A 17,286-nucleotide genomic window follows, 5' to 3' on the forward strand; every position below is an offset into this window, starting at 1 on the left:
TCATGCTTTGTATAATTTTATTGATAATAGAACAGATATTTCATTTTAAAAAGAGACATCCATCAACCAGCCATAATGATTAAGCTACAAAAAAACATATCGATTATTTAGTTACACTGATAAAGATACTAAGCCGAAGCATTCAGCACATTTTACCTCAGAGATCTACCTGGGCAAGCGCTGGCAACCTTGAGGGTGCAAACTGAATCCAGGTAAAGTCTGTATTTCAGCTCCTAAAGTCATTCAACCCTTCTACACTGTTTCTGTTGCATTAAATGATCGAATTATTAAACACATTATAACATAGAACGTAAGTTAATAAAGATAAAATAAAGATATTCAGCTTACACATCACTATTGTGGGGGAAAAAAAGCAATTTCCTCTTAGTTAACTGATAAAGCAATTTCAATAATTATAAATAAGTTAAATAAAACGGCCAGCCTTGATTTTATCAGTACTGAAACCAGCAAAATCAAGCAACATTTTAATGTGAACACCATGTCATGATCGTGATTTATTGATTATTAAGATTAAACGAGCAGTTTTAATATAAAATAACTAATTTAATGCCGGTCTGCACAAAGAAAATACATTAAAATGTACCCAAAATTCATGTATTTCCATTTAGTTGCTGTGTAGTTGCTATGGTACCAATTAAGCATTTTTATGGGTACTATAAAGTTGAAGGTAAGAGAGAAAGAGGACGTCTAGCCACAAGATGAACGGATACAGTTAGAGGGACAATGAAGGAATAATGAGCGAGTTGAGGGTGCCTGGGTGGCTCAATGATTTATTACGCAAGCCCACCACTGCTCAGATCTGGGTTTGAATCTCGGTAGTGCTATCAGCCAGCTGGGCTTCTACACAGACATTTATGTTTTTGGCATTTAGCCAAAGCGACTTACAGTGATGTGACAGTATATATTGTCTAAGCTAATGAGGGTTGAGGGCCTTGCTCAAGGGCTCAACAGTGGAAACCTGGCAGTGGTGGGGCTTGAACCAGCAACCTTTCATTTACTAGTCCAGAACCTTAACCACTAGGCTACAACTGCCCATTCCATTTACTGAACTAAACTCATTCCGGGTTCAAATGAATAGTAAACAAAGCAAAGAAAAGGGGGCAATTACTTTTTCTTACACTACCTGTATTGTTCTAATAATATTATTATAAGTGCAGCACAAAAAAATCTTTACCTGAAGATTAATGAGAATGATTTGATTTTATTAAATATTATATTTATAAGCATTTAAATATTAAGTTTGTAAGTTAAGTCACAGCTCAGAAAGTGCAGTAAATAATAATATGGACTGAAGAAGAGCTTATACATGATGTTGCTCCATCAGGCAGCGCAGCTTTGTTCTCATTCACGAAACTGTGGGGGGGGGGGGGAACACACAATCAACATCAGAGCATTCTGGGAAAGTGACACTATATGGCCAAAAGACACCTGACCATGAGCTTGCTGGACATAACAGAGTGACCTCTATGTGATACTTTCAGCTATCACAACAGCTGCTCTTTTGAGATGGCTTCTCACAACTCTTTCAAGTACACCTGTGGGAATTTGTGCCCATTCAGTCAAAAAGAGTATGGCATTTGTATGGTCGGGCACTGATGTTGGTCAAGAAAGCCTCAGTTGGGCTAAGGACGGGACTCTCTCTGTGCAGGACACTGTGCACAAAGCAAACTCTATACTTTATAGAAACTCCAGTCATGCTGGAATAGGAAAGGGCCTTCCCTAAACTGTTACAGCTAAAACACATTCATTCAGTAATTAAGTAATTACAGGGGGTGTGCCGATGTTTTTGGTGTCCCAACAACATTGCTGCACCTGATACACTCATATCATACACTCATAATCACTCAAATATTATCTGGTCAGTCAGCCTCTTTCAATTACTAGCTAGGACACACAGGGGTGACAGTGATTGTATACCCACAGAGTGCATCTATATAGAAAATGTGTGTCATAATTTCACAAAACCTGTGCTAACCTCGACAGCGGGGTAGCGGCTCGCTCCAGGTGCCGTCTCTGGTGCAGTAAATGTCCGAATCGCCGATCAACATGCCATAGCGACATCTGTACGATGCTGTGTTACGATATCTGATTGGTCCATCTGCCACTACAAACACTTCTGCACCAGGTACTCTCGGGGGGTCAGGACACATCACAGCTTTAACACACACACACAGAAATATGATTTATTTATTTATTAATTAAGATTTTAACGTCATGTTTTACACACTTTGGTTCCATTCATGACAGAACAGGTAGTTACTGCTCACACAAGATTCATCAGTTCAAGTTTAATATCAGACACAGTCATGGACAATTTTGTATCTCCAATTCACCTCACTTGTACTGTACTGTATTCTCAGCACTGTAGTGATACTGACATGGTGGTGGTGTGTTAGTGTGTGTTGTGCTGGTATGAGTGGATCAGACACAGCAGCGCTGCTGAAGTTTTTAAACACCTCACTGTCACTGCTGGACTGAGAATCGTCCACTAACCAAAAATATCCAGCCAACAGCGCCCCCTGGGCAGCGTCCTGTGACCACTGATGAAGGTCTAGAAGATGACCGACTCAAACAGCAGCAATAGATGAGCGATCGTCTCTGACTTTACATCTACAAGGTGGACCAGCTAGGTAGGAGTGTCTAATAGAGTGGACAGTGAGTGGACACAGTATTTAAAAACTCCAGCTGTGCTGCTGTGTCTGATCCACTCATACCAGCACAACACACACTAACACACCACCACCATGTCAGTGTCACTACAGTGCTGAGAACGATCCACCACCTAAATAATACCTGCTCTGTGGTGGTCCTGTGGGGGTCCTGACCATTGAAGAACAGGGTGAAAGCAGGCTAAAAAAGTATGTAGGGAAATAAATGGACTACAGTCAGTAATTGTAGAACTACGAAGTGCTTCTATATGGTAAGTGGAGCTGATAAAATGAACAGTGAGTGTAGAAACAAGGAGGTGGTTTTAATGTTATGGCTGATCAATCCTGTTTCCCAGACATAGCCAATCATGTCTGACTATCTCACCACTGAGATTAGAACCTGGATCCTTGCAGTGTTGTGTTTGCGTAACAGACAGCTGCACCACCCAAGCGCCCGGCTTGCTACAAACCAATAAAAACAAGCTCACCAGTGTTTACATTCACAATACAGAAACACCTACCCTCACAGACGGGCACCCTGCCATCCCATCCATACGCTGTACAGGTCCTGATCTCCGGACCGACCAGCTGGTACCTACGAACACAAACACGTGATCATCAGAACGTCATGTGTGATGCACTTGGTACAGAGTTCTTGTGTTCCAGAGCTTCAGTCCTCACCCTTCATTACACTGAGCTGTAGCCATGTCACCGAACGAAGCACCCGAGTATCGAAACTGGCCGTTCTCGATCTCCCCGGCAGAGCCGCATTTCTTCTCTAGATAGAAAGGAAAATAATTCCAACTTTGAAATGATTACAAACATACACTATATGGACGAAAGTATTGGGACACCCCTTCTATTTTGTGAATGTGTTTGAGCCACAGCTATTGCTAACAGGTGTAATACATCAATTATTTATTTATTAGGATTTTAATGTCATGTTTTATACTTTGGTTACAATCATGACAGAAATGCTAGTTACTGGTTACACAAGATTCATCAGAGGAAACCGGAGCTCCCGGAGGAAACCCACACAGACACGGGGAGAACATGCAAACTCCACATAGAAAGGACCTTTTTTCTGTGAGGCCACCGGCCGCCCTACTACATCAATTATCAGTTATTTATGGTTCACATGTAATATATTATTAATAGTATTATTTGTATTAAAAATGAAAAAACATTTATTCATTCATTCACTGTCTTGTTTCATCGCCAATTTCACCGGGTGAAAGGTAGGAAACACCCCGGCTGGGTCGCCAGTCCATCACAGGGAAGGCACACACACACACACACACACACACACACACACACACACTGAGGGCAAATTTCCAATGACTGTATGTCGGAGATCAGCATCAGTAGAGAGGAAGCGTAATGCAATCAGGTAATTGGATACAATCAGATTGGGAGGAAAATTGGGAAAAAAAGGACTCTGGCCGTCTGGGAATCAAACTCAGACCCTTCTTGCTGTGAGGTGACTGTGCTACTTACTACGCCACTGTGCTACCCTGAATAACCCTGAATAAAAATACATATATTTATAAAAATATAACATTTATTATGAGTAGTGCTTCTAAATTCTGAGTATAATAAGTGTTGTTATTAATATTAATATTAGTAAGTGCCCCTCTGAGACTCACATACTCAAGCAAGTACATATTCACAAATTAAAGTACAATAAAAGAAGGTACGTACTTTCACATCTCATGTCTAATTTGGTCCAGCGGCCGTTCCTGCACTCGATCCTCCTCAATCCTCCAGCAAAGCGGTGACCAACATGACAAATGTACTCAATGTTCTCACCATCACTATACTGATCCTTCAGCTCATGTCTGGCGTACGCATTGGCAAAGTACGGGGGGCGCAGGCACCTCTCAGGAGTGGACATGACTTGATGACACTCAGGTGTGTCATGCCATTGCCCTCTCTGTCCACATGTGATCTCTGATGACCCTGACAGTTCAAAGCCGTCCTGACAGACGATGGTGGCGCGCTCTCCAACGTTGTAGGACATTTTGTTTCGGACTTGTCCCAGGCTGTTGGGCACGGCGGGAGGTGGACAGGTGACCTTCACCCGCGACAGAGACACGCCTGGCACACAAAGCAAAGCAACAATGAGAAAGAGAAAAAAAGACAATCCATCGTACACTGTGATCTACATGCTAATGAAGACTTACATAATCAGGTCTTTTTAACTATAAAGCTTTTTTATATATGACATGTTTAAGCTTTTTAACTCCACAGAGCCCCAACAGGTCCAAAGTAAATTATATGTTTATAATAATAATTGAATAACAAATACATAGAATATAACATACAGTGTATCACAAAAGTGAGTACACCCCTTACATTTCTGCAAATATTTTATTATATCTTTTCATGGGACAACACTAGACATGAAACTTGGATATAACTTAGAGTAGTCAGTGTACAACTTGTATAGCAGTGTAGATTTACTGTCTTCTAAAAATAACTCAACACACAGCCATTCATGTCTAAATGGCTGGCAACATAAGTGAGTACACCCCACAGTGAACATGTCCAAATTGTGCCCAAAGTGTCAATATTTTGTGTGACCACCATTATTATCCAGCACTGCCTTAACCCTCCTGGGCATGGAATTCACCAGAGCTGCACAGGTTGCTACTGGAATCCTCTTCCACTCCTCCATGATGACATCACGGAGCTGGTGGACGTTAGACACCTTGAACTCCTCCACCTTCCACTTGAGGATGCGCCACAGGTGCTCAATTGGGTTTAGTCCATCACCTTTACCTTCAGCTTCCTCAGCAAGGCAGTTGTCATCTTAGAGGTTGTGTTTGGGGTCGTTATCCTGTTGGAAAACTGCCATGAGGCCCAGTTTTCGAAGGGAGGGGATCATGCTCTGTTTCAGAATGTCACAGTACATGTTGGAATTCATGTTTCCCTCAATGAACCGCAGCTCCCCAGTGCCAGCAACACTCATGCAGCCCAAGACCATGATGCTACCACCACCATGCTTGACTGTAGGCAAGATACAGTTGTCTTGGTACTTCTCACCAGGGCGCCGCCACACATGCTGGACACCATCTGAGCCAAACAAGTTTATCTTGGTCTCGTCAGACCACAGGGCATTCCAGTAATCCATGTTCTTGGACTGCTTGTCTTCAGCAAACTGTTTGCGGGCTTTCTTGTGCGTCAGCTTCCTTCTGGGATGACGACCATGCAGACCGAGTTGATGCAGTGAGCGGCGTATGGTCTGAGCACTGACAGGCTGACCTCCCACGTCTTCAACCTCTGCAGCAATGCTGGCAGCACTCATGTGTCTATTTTTTAAAGCCAACCTCTGGATATGACGCCGAACACGTGGACTCAACTTCTTTGGTCGACCCTGGCGAAGCCTGTTCCGAGTGGAACCTGTCCTGGAAAACCGCTGTATGACCTTGGCCACCATGCTGTAGCTCAGTTTCAGGGTGTTAGCAATCTTCTTATAGCCCAGGCCATCTTTGTGGAGAACAACAATTCTATTTCTCACATCCTCAGAGAGTTCTTTGCCATGAGGTGCCATGTTGAATATCCAGTGGCCAGTATGAGAGAATTGTACCCAAAACACCAAATTTAACAGCCCTGCTCCCCATTTACACCTGGGACCTTGACACATGACACCAGGGAGGGACAACGACACATTTGGGCACAATTTGGACATGTTCACTGTGGGGTGTACTCACTTATGTTGCCAACTATTTAGACATTAATGGCTGTGTGTTGAGTTATTTTCAGAAGACAGTAAATCTACACTGCTATACAAGTTGTACACTGACTACTCTAAGTTATATCCAAGTTTCATGTCTATAGTGTTGTCCCATGAAAAGATATAATGAAATATTTGCAGAAATGTGAGGGGTGTACTCACTTTTGTGATACACTGTACACATAACAAATAAATAGAATATAAATAAATATAAATCTATTTAGCTGAAAGTTACTTACAATAAATTAAAGACATTCACATATTTATGCTTATTTATTTTTCATTTTAATTTTTTTAAGTGTTAGTATCTATCTATCTATTATTAATACTATTATTACTATTAGTAGTAGTATTAGTAGTAGTATTAAAGCATTAAACTTATTTTATTTCAAAGCTTACTATTATTATGCATAAAATATAACAAAATATATTATAGAATGACTAAATGCTAAAATATTATTAAAATTTTAATATAATAATTAAAGAAAATCAATGTTATTATTATTTCTATTATTATTTACTATTATGAATACTTTATGTATATTTATGCATGCTATAATGTGTACATATATATGATAATAATTAATATATTTTTATTATATATTAATTTAACCTATTATTGATATTAACATTTTATATAAATGTAAAGAAATATTATTAAAAATATAATTAAAAATACATTATGTAATAATAACACATTAAAAGAATTAATTAATAAATAGAGAAAAAATATTACTTTTTAATATATATCATATTTATATAATTACTTTTATTTATAACAATTTTAAAAAGAAAAAAGCATACTAGGTGTATTAATTATAAGGGAATCCATTATTACAAGTATACAAGTATAATTATAATGCAGTGATCAGGTTTTATTAGTTATACTTTTCAGTAATGCTGATTTATGCATATTTGATTTATTAATCTATAAATAATCTTGTGATGTTGAACTATAATCCATAATCTATAAATAATTCTGTTTATTTCTAAGCTTACAGAAGAGAGCATGTAGTGTTAATTTACACATTTGGCTTGTATAGCAGCGTCTGATATCAGAAGTATTCGAGGTATATGAGGTACAGGATTGTGTATTTGAGGTATATGAAGTACAGAATTGTGTACTCGAGGTATATGAGGTACAGGATTGTGTACTCGAGGTATATGAGGTACAGGATTGTGTACTCGAGGTATATGAGGTACAGAATTGTGTACTCGAGGTATATGAGGTACAGAATTGTGTATTCGAGGTATATGAGGTACAGGATTGTGTATTTGAGGTATATGAGGTACAGGATTGTGTATTTGAGGTATATGAAGTACAGAATTGTGTACTCGAGGTATATGAGGTACAGGATTGTGTACTCGAGGTATATGAGGTACAGGATTGTGTACTCGAGGTATATGAGGTACAGGATTGTGTACTCGAGGTATATGAGGTACAGGATTGTGTACTCGAGGTATATGAGGTACAGGATTGTGTACTCGAGGTATATGAGGTACAGGATTGTGTACTCGAGGTATATGAGGTACAGAATTGTGTATTCGAGGTATATGAGGTACAGGATTGTGTATTTGAGGTATATGAGGTACAGGATTGTGTATTTGAGGTATATGAAGTACAGAATTGTGTACTCGAGGTATATGAGGTACAGGATTGTGTACTCGAGGTATATGAGGTACAGAATTGTGTATTCGAGGTATATGAGGTACAGGATTGTGTATTCGAGGTATATGAGGTACAGGATTGTGTATTCGAGGTATATGAGGTACAGGATTGTGTATTTGAGGTATATGAGGTACAGGATTGTGTATTTGAGGTATATGAAGTACAGAATTGTGTATTCGAGGTATATGAAGTACAGAATTGTGTATATGAGGTATATGAAGTACAGAATTGTGTATTCGAGGTATATGAGGTACAGGATTGTGTATTTGAGGTATATGAGGTACAGAATTGTGTATTCGAGGTATATGAGGTACAGGATTGTGTATTTGAGGTATATGAAGTACAGAATTGTGTATTCGAGGTATATGAGGTACAGAATTGTGTATTCGAGGTATATGAGGTACAGGATTGTGTATTTGAGGTATATGAAGTACAGAATTGTGTATTCGAGGTATATGAGGTACAGGATTGTGTATTCGAGGTATATGAGGTACAGGATTGTGTATTTGAGGTATATGAGGTACAGGATTGTGTATTTGAGGTATATGAGGTACAGGATTGTGTATTTGAGGTATATGAAGTACAGAATTGTGTATATGAGGTACAGGATTGTGTATTCGAGGTATATGAGGTACAGAGTTGTGTATATGAGGCACAGAATTGTGTATTTGAGGTAGAAGGAATCAGCTGATGAGTTACCTGGTTCACAGATGGGTACAGCCGGTACCCAGGAGCTATTCATGGCACAGGTGACGACTCTCGCCCCTCTCAGTCTGTAACCCCTTCTGCAGGTGATGGTTGCGTTGGTGTTGAACCTCAGATTGTTCTTGCTCACTGTTCCGCCGTCGACTTGAAATTCTGGACACTTGATTTCTACAAACAAATAAAGATTATAAATCAACCTGCCTCACTTTGAAGAATTTAGTCAAAAGAAGGCTTGGACTTTATCTGGACTTACTTTCACAGTTGGGGGTAGCAGGTCTCCACCGGCCGAGGTCGTCACACAGGAGCTCCCGGTTGATGCCATTCTGTCTGAATCCATCGTTGCAGGAGTAAGAGATGGACTCTCCTGGTTTATATGCTGCTTTGGTTCCGTGGAATGTTGCACTTTTTTTGTGTGGTGGTGAACATGTTACTGTAGGAATGGCCGCGACTACAGAGATGGAATGATTAAGAGAGAGAGAATCAATTATATTATTTCATGCCATGTTAAAAATCATGCTAGCCACTGATCAGGGATTCGAATCTCAGTGGCGCCGTTCAGGGCGGTTCCACCACAACGGCCGCAAAGTGCAAAACAGGCCGAGTTCCATGGAAAAACAAGAGTGAGTGACGACATCTGCTTGGGTAGAAATCCGGACAGGATTGAGCCCAGTATCGTGGTTTCCAGAAAACAGGTTGCCAACAGAGGAACCAGCAATTATGTGAGGAAGAAATTGTGATGAAGAAGAGGCACAATGAGTAAAGGGAACCGATACAATAAAACACCAGCGCCTACATGCACCCTGCTGGCCACAATGGCATGGCAGATCTGTACGACAGGAGGGCCCGATACAGTTTGTGTATAAAGCGTATCTTACCTTCACAAATAGGAGGACTTCCACTCCATCCATCAGCAAGGCAATGTCTAACATCATCTCCTTTTAGTACATAGCTGAAAAATACAGAAATTCATTTCATTATCAAATTAATAATTCATGAACAATAATGAGAGATTTATCTTCAGAAAAGTCAGTGATCAGGCGTAACATCATGACCATGTTCCTAATACTGTGTTGGTCCCCCTTTTGCTGCCAAAACAGCCCTGCAACTGCGCTGCTCTGTGTATTCTGACACCTTTCTATCAGAACCAGCATGAACTCCTTCAGCAGTTTGAGCTACAGTAGCTCGTCTGTTGGATCGGACCACACGGGCCATCCTTCGCTCCCCACGTGCATCAATGAGCCTTGGCTGCTGTCGCCGGTTTACCACCGGTTCCTTTCCACTTTTGATAGATACTGACCACTGCAGACCGGAAACACCCCACAAGAGCTGCAGTTTTGGAGATGCTCTGACCCAGTCGTCTAGCCATCACAATCTGGCCCTCGGATCCTCACACTCGCCCATTTTTCCTGCTTCTAACATCAACTTTGAGGATAAAATGTTCACTTGCTGCCTAATATATCCCACTAACAGGTGCCGTAATGAAGAGATAATCAGTGTTATTCACTTCACCTGTCAGTGGTCATAATGTTATGCCTGGTCGGTGTATATATGTACACCACTTCTAATTATTGAATTTATGTGTTTTAGCCACAACAACAGCTGCAAACAGGTGTAATAAATCAATTCTATAAATTATATACACACTATTTTAACACAGTTTGTTTTCGAAGTAAGATGTCCAACAAGCTCATGGTCAGGTGCCCAAATACTTTTGGCCAGATATTGTATAAAGCTCTTTGTATTACCCTTCGTTGCACTCAGCGTAGACTGCATCCCCAAATAAGTTGCCTTCATATTTTATATGACCGTTCAGTATTTCTCCAGCCGAGCTGCACTTTTTTTCTGTAAGAAAATTAAATAATAAGAATAAAAACGACATGAGCAACAAATCCATCCATTCAAATTCATTCAGTGTCTGTTTTACCACCGCTTTATCTACTCAGGGTCACGGTGGATTCAGTTCACTAGGTAGGAAACACCCTGGACAGGTCACCAATCAATCACAGGGCGAACACACACACCACGATGGATTGGCGTACTGTCCAAAGTGTGTGAATCCAGGGAAGCTGCACCTACCACGACCCTGACCAGGATGAAGTGGTGGTAAAATAAAAAAAATGATCATGAATTATTTGATTAATAAAGAAAAAAATGCAAGCTGCATATTATTATGTTACTGGAATTATCATCACTGATATATCAGTAACTGCTTGACTATTAGTGACACTGTGCTCGTCTGCAAGGAGTTTGGCATGTTCTCTCCACGCCCCGTTTTCCTTTTTCCTCCCAAAATCATGTAAAAGGTGAATGAGCTGCTCCGTATTGCCTCTAGGTGTACGTAAATAAATGTAAGTGTGTGTGTGTGTGATGCACTGTAATGTCCTATACAGACTGTATTCCTGACCCACCACAGCCCTGACCAGGATGAATAGGTGAGTAAAAGTGAACTGTGTACAGAATGTATAGAGAGTAGCAGCAGATCATCATGCTTACTGGCACACTGCAGGCTGATGGGACTCCACTGTCCCCTCTCACAGTAGGACACGCGTGTGCTGCCCGGTATGGTCACGTACCCCACTGCACATTTATACTTCACTTTATCTCCGTGGTTAAACTGCGAGCGCTGAGCGTACAGATCCTCCAGATGTGCGTTAGCATACAGCTCCGGAGAGCCGCATGTACCCACGACCTGGCACACTGAAACACACACAACACACACTAACTGAACTCTGTAGTGTAACGGTACTCCAACTGAACTCTGTACTGTACTGTTACTCTAACTGAACTCTGTAGTGTAACGGTACTCCAACTGAACTCTGTACTGTACTGTTACTCTAACTGAACTCTGTAGTGTAACGGTACTCCAACTGAACTCTGTACTGTACTGTTACTCTAACTGAACTCTGTACTGTACTGTTACTCTAACTGAACTCTGTACTGTACTGTTACTCTAACTGAACTCTGTACTGTACTGTTACTCTAACTGAACTCTGTAGTGTAACGGTACTCTAACTGAACTCTGTACTGTACTGTTACTCTAACTGAACTCTGTACTGTACTGTTACTCTAACTGAACTCTGTACTGTACTGTTACTCTAACTGAACTCTGTAGTGTAACGGTACTCTAACTGAACTCTGTACTGTACTGTTACTCTAACTGAACTCTGTACTGTACTGTTACTCTAACTGAACTCTGTACTGTACTGTTACTCTAACTGAACTCTGTACTGTACTGTTACTCTAACTGAACTCTGTACTGTACTGTTACTCTAACTGAACTCTGTACTGTACTGTTACTCTAACTGAACTCTGTAGTGTAACGGTACTCTAACTGAACTCTGTACTGTACTGTTACTCTAACTGAACTCTGTACTGTACTGTTACTCTAACTGAACTCTGTACTGTACTGTTACTCTAACTGAACTCTGTAGTGTAACAGTACTCCAACTGAACTCTGTACTGTACTGTTACTCTAACTGAACTCTGTAGTGTAACGGTACTCTAACTGAACTCTGTAGTGTAACGGTACTCTAACTGAACTCTGTACTGTACTGTTACTCTAACTGAACTCTGTACTGTACTGTTACTCTAACTGAACTCTGTACTGTACTGTTACTCTAACTGAACTCTGTACTGTACTGTTACTCTAACTGAACTCTGTAGTGTAACAGTACTCCAACTGAACTCTGTACTGTACTGTTACTCTAACTGAACTCTGTAGTGTAACGGTACTCTAACTGAACTCTGTAGTGTAACAGTACTCCAACTGAACTCTGTAGTGTAACAGTACTCCAACTGAACTCTGTACTGTACTGTTACTCTAACTGAACTCTGTAGTGTAACGGTACTCCAACTGAACTCTGTACTGTACTGTTACTCTAACTGAACTCTGTAGTGTAACGGTACTCTAACTGAACTCTGTAGTGTAACGGTACTCCAACTGAACTCTGTACTGTACTGTTACTCTAACTGAACTCTGTAGTGTAACGGTACTCTAACTGAACTCTGTAGTGTAACAGTACTCCAACTGAACTCTGTAGTGTAACAGTACTCCAACTGAACTCTGTACTGTACTGTTACTCTAACTGAACTCTGTAGTGTAACAGTACTCTAACTGAACTCTATGCTGTAGTGGTACTTTAACTGAACTCTGTACTGTAACGGTACTCTAACTGAACTCTGTACTGTAACGGTACTCTAACTGAACTCTGTAGTGTAACAGTACTCCAACTGAACTCTGTAGTGTACTGTTACTCTAACTGAACTCTGTAGTGTAACAGTACTCTAACTGAACTCTATGCTGTAGTGGTACTCTAAATAAACTCTGTACTGTACTGTTACTCTAACTGAACTCTGTAGTGTAACGGTACTCTAACTGAACTCTATGCTGTAACGGTACTTTAACTGAACTCTGTAGTGTAACGGTACTCTAACTGAACTCTGTACTGTACTGTTACTCTAACTGAACTCTGTAGTGTAACAGTACTCCAACTGAACTCTGTAGTGTAACGGTACTCTAACTGAACTCTGTAGTGTACTGTTACTCTAACTGAACTCTGTAGTGTAACAGTACTCCAACTGAACTCTGTAGTGTAACAGTACTCCAACTGAACTCTGTACTGTACTGTTACTCTAACTGAACTCTGTAGTGTAACAGTACTCTAACTGAACTCTATGCTGTAGTGGTACTTTAACTGAACTCTGTACTGTAACGGTACTCTAACTGAACTCTGTAGTGTAACAGTACTCTAACTGAACTCTATGCTGTAGTGGTACTTTAACTGAACTCTGTACTGTAACGGTACTCTAACTGAACTCTGTAGTGTAACAGTACTCCAACTGAACTCTGTAGTGTACTGTTACTCTAACTGAACTCTGTAGTGTAACAGTACTCTAACTGAACTCTATGCTGTAGTGGTACTCTAAGTAAACTCTGTACTGTACTGTTACTCTAACTGAACTCTGTAGTGTAACGGTACTCTAACTGAACTCTATGCTGTAACGGTACTTTAACTGAACTCTGTAGTGTAACAGTACTCTAACTAAACTCTATGCTGTAACAGTACTCTAACTGAACTCTATGCTGTAACAGTACTCTAAATGAACTCTATGCTGTAGTGGTACTCTAAATAAACTCTGTACTGTACTGTTACTCTAACTGAACTCTATGCTGTAACAGTACTCCAAATGAACTCTATGCTGTAGTGGTACTCTAAATAAACTCTGTACTGTACTGTTACTCTAACTGAACTCTGTAGTGTAACGGTACTCTAACTGAACTCTATGCTGTAACGGTACTCTAACTGAACTCTGTAGTGTAACAGTACTCTAACTGAACTCTATGCTGTAACAGTACTCTAACTGAACTCTATGCTGTAACAGTACTCTAACTGAACTCTATGCTGTAGTGGTACTCTAAATAAACTCTGTACTGTACTGTTACTCTAACTGAACTCTATGCTGTAACAGTACTCTAACTGAACTCTATGCTGTAGTGGTACTCTAAATAAACTCTGTACTGTACTGTTACTCTAACTGAACTGTGTAGAGTACTCTAACTGAAATCTATGCTGTAACAGTACTCTAACTGAACTCTATGCTGTAACTAGAGATGGGACGATCGATCGGCTACGAATCGGTATCGGATGATTTTTAATCAAAATATGCTATCGGCGATATTTCCTAAAAGTAGCCGATCCGATCGTGTGATATATAAAGACCATGTTAAGTTAACAGCTCAGTGGATTGATCCAGACTTTGAGCTACGAAGCACCAACCATCACATCACCATTCATCAACCATCGTACAGAAACTATCGTGAAAGCTCTTACGATGTAATTTTGCTGATTGTAATATTTACTTTAAAAAGATAATTCAACCCGGTCACATCTGAGTCGATTCTATCAGCACGTTATATAAACTCCTGGTTCACTTTGGTAAATCGTAAGCGGTTCTTACTTGTGATGTAGATGAGAACAGAAGACGTTACAGAGCCAATACGAGGCAAAAGTTTATTCATTACCAAATTCGTTAGTTCAGGATCATCTGCTGAACTTTTAGAAAACTTTTAGCTCCTTAGATGGAACGAGTCTGACTCGGTTACAGATCTGTGGTAATAGCAGTTTAATGAAGCTTTTTAATGTAAGAGAGTCACACAGAATGTTCTGTAGTAGCTGGTGTTTATTTAAAACCACGACATTTAATTAATAACAGTAAACACGGAGAGATAACTGAGAAGAGAAACTTACGCTTCACATAAAAACGAATCAACTCATGAATCAATGAATCACTTATAGCGATACTGTGAACTCTGCGTCTCTGTAACTCTGTAACTGCGTCTCTTCTAAAGGCACAAACACACACACACGCGCCCCGCTCCGGTTTATCTTTACTGTGAGGCTCTTTTTAAGTTTATTTACTGCTAATCCCCCCCCCCCCCCCCATCGGCCAATGTCCCTGAAAGGAGATCGGAGATCGGAATCGGTGCCAAAAACCCCGATCTGTCCATCTCTAGCTGTAACAGTACTCTAACTGAACTCTATGCTGTAGTGGTACTCTAAATAAACTCTGTACTGTACTGTTACTCTAACTGAACTCTGTAGTGTAACAGTACTCTAACTGAACTCTATGCTGTAACAGTACTCTAACTGAACTCTATGCTGTAGTGGTACTCTAAATAAACTCTGTACTGTACTGTTACTCTAACTGAACTCTATGCTGTAACAGTACTCTAACTGAACTCTATGCTGTAGTGGTACTCTAAATAAACTCTGTACTGTACTGTTACTCTAACTGAACTCTATGCTGTAACAGTACTCTAACTGAACTCTATGCTGTAACAGTACTCCAACTGAACTCTATGCTGTAGTGGTACTCTAAATAAACTCTGTACTGTACTGTTACTCTAACTGAACTCTATGCTGTAACAGTACTCTAACTGAACTCTATGCTGTAGTGGTACTCTAAATAAACTCTGTACTGTACTGTTACTCTAACTGAACTCTATGCTGTAACAGTACTCCAACTGAACTCTATGCTGTAGTGGTACTCTAAATAAACTCTGTACTGTACTGTTACTCTAACTGAACTCTATGCTGTAACAGTACTCCAACTGAACTCTATGCTGTAGTGGTACTCTAAATAAACTCTGTACTGTACTGTTACTCTAACTGAACTCTGTAGTGTAACAGTACTCTAACTGAACTCTATGCTGTAACAGTACTCTAACTGAACTCTATGCTGTAGTGGTACTCTAAATAAACTCTGTACTGTACTGTTACTCTAACTGAACTCTATGCTGTAACAGTACTCTAACTGAACTCTATGCTGTAGTGGTACTCTAAATAAACTCTGTACTGTACTGTTACTCTAACTGAACTCTATGCTGTAACAGTACTCTAACTGAACTCTATGCTGTAACAGTACTCCAACTGAACTCTATGCTGTAGTGGTACTCTAAATAAACTCTGTACTGTACTGTTACTCTAACTGAACTCTATGCTGTAACAGTACTCTAACTGAACTCTGCTGTAGTGGTACTCTAAATAAACTCTGTACTGTACTGTTACTCTAACTGAACTCTATGCTGTAACAGTACTCCAACTGAACTCTATGCTGTAGTGGTACTCTAAATAAACTCTGTACTGTACTGTTACTCTAACTGAACTCTGTAGTGTAACAGTACTCTAACTGAACTCTATGCTGTAACAGTACTCCAACTGAACTCTATGCTGTAGTGGTACTCTAAATAAACTCTGTACTGTACTGTTACTGTAACTGAACTCTATGCTGTAACAGTACTCTAACTGAACTCTATGCTGTAGTGGTACTCTAAATAAACTCTGTACTGTTACTCTAACTGAACTCTGTAGTGTAACGGTACTCTAACTGAGCTGTAACGGGACTATAACTGAACTCTAACTGAGCTGTAACGGTACTCACCCGTTAAATGCGCAGAGCTTAGCAGTAACAGTCCTGTTAAAAACATGTCCGCCATATTAGCGCGCTGTGAGCGTTCAGTATGGTGTGGCCAGAGATGTGAGCTCACCGAGCCCGGGTTCGAACTGATCTGAGCTGAAGTTACAGCCTGTGTAGATGAGACGCTGCGCAGCCTCAGTCCCGCCCAGCGTGAGCGGAGCAACACTGCAGCCTGAACACAAACAGTGGGCGGGGACATGTGGCGAATCAACCAATGAAATTATAGCTCGTGACCGTCAATCACCAGCTCATCTATTTATAACGTGAATTTTATTCTCCGTCTATAAACATGATTTATTAGTTCTGATGTTTGATGAGTGATTAAATATAAAAATAACTTTATAATAAATTATTTCAAAATGTGTTCATGTTAAATGTGGATCCTAAAGATCTAACCTGCTATTAAACCACAGTAATGATTCCACTAGGACTGGATTTATTTTTATTCATCAGCAAAACAACTTAAACTCTGAACTTAATTACTCACTTAATCACTCAGTCTTTATGACTCACAACAGCTGAACAAGAAT

At 40.1% G+C, this 17,286-nt stretch overlaps 1 protein-coding gene across 2 annotated transcripts; it reads right to left on the reverse strand.

Moving 5' to 3' along the window:
* Positions 1 to 16,776, reverse strand: si:ch73-217n20.1 (sushi, von Willebrand factor type A, EGF and pentraxin domain-containing protein 1). 2 transcript variants are annotated; one of them, XM_063015889.1, is made up of 12 exons: positions 16,721 to 16,776; positions 11,273 to 11,476; positions 10,525 to 10,621; positions 9,655 to 9,728; positions 9,033 to 9,227; positions 8,774 to 8,947; positions 4,371 to 4,766; positions 4,167 to 4,193; positions 3,351 to 3,447; positions 3,191 to 3,264; positions 1,997 to 2,176; positions 1 to 1,374 (listed from the first exon to the last, which is right to left on the reverse strand). In XM_063015889.1, exons 1-12 carry the CDS (start codon positions 16,773 to 16,775, stop codon positions 1,367 to 1,369), a joined length of 1,581 nt encoding a protein of 526 aa, XP_062871959.1. In that variant the 5' UTR covers position 16,776; the 3' UTR covers positions 1 to 1,366. The 2 variants fall into 2 exon arrangements, with proteins under 2 accessions (XP_062871959.1, XP_062871960.1); XM_063015890.1 differs by lacking the exon at positions 4,167 to 4,193.
* Between the last annotated feature and the right edge of the window lie 510 nt (positions 16,777 to 17,286).

This window comes from Trichomycterus rosablanca, chromosome 19 (genome assembly GCF_030014385.1).
Source record: "Trichomycterus rosablanca isolate fTriRos1 chromosome 19, fTriRos1.hap1, whole genome shotgun sequence".
Lineage (NCBI taxonomy): Eukaryota > Metazoa > Chordata > Actinopteri > Siluriformes > Trichomycteridae > Trichomycterus > Trichomycterus rosablanca.

Coding starts and splice junctions, on each gene's coding strand:
- si:ch73-217n20.1 (XM_063015889.1), bottom strand. CDS start 16,775: ATGGCGGACATGTTTTTAACAGGACTGTTACTGCTAAGCTCTGCGCAT. Junction 9,729..10,524: donor TACGCTGAGTGCAACGAAGG/GTAATACAAAGA, acceptor TGTATTTTTCAG/CTATGTACTAAAAGGAGATG. Junction 2,177..3,190: donor CAGGGTGCCCGTCTGTGAGG/GTAGGTGTTTCT, acceptor TGTGTGTTAAAG/CTGTGATGTGTCCTGACCCC.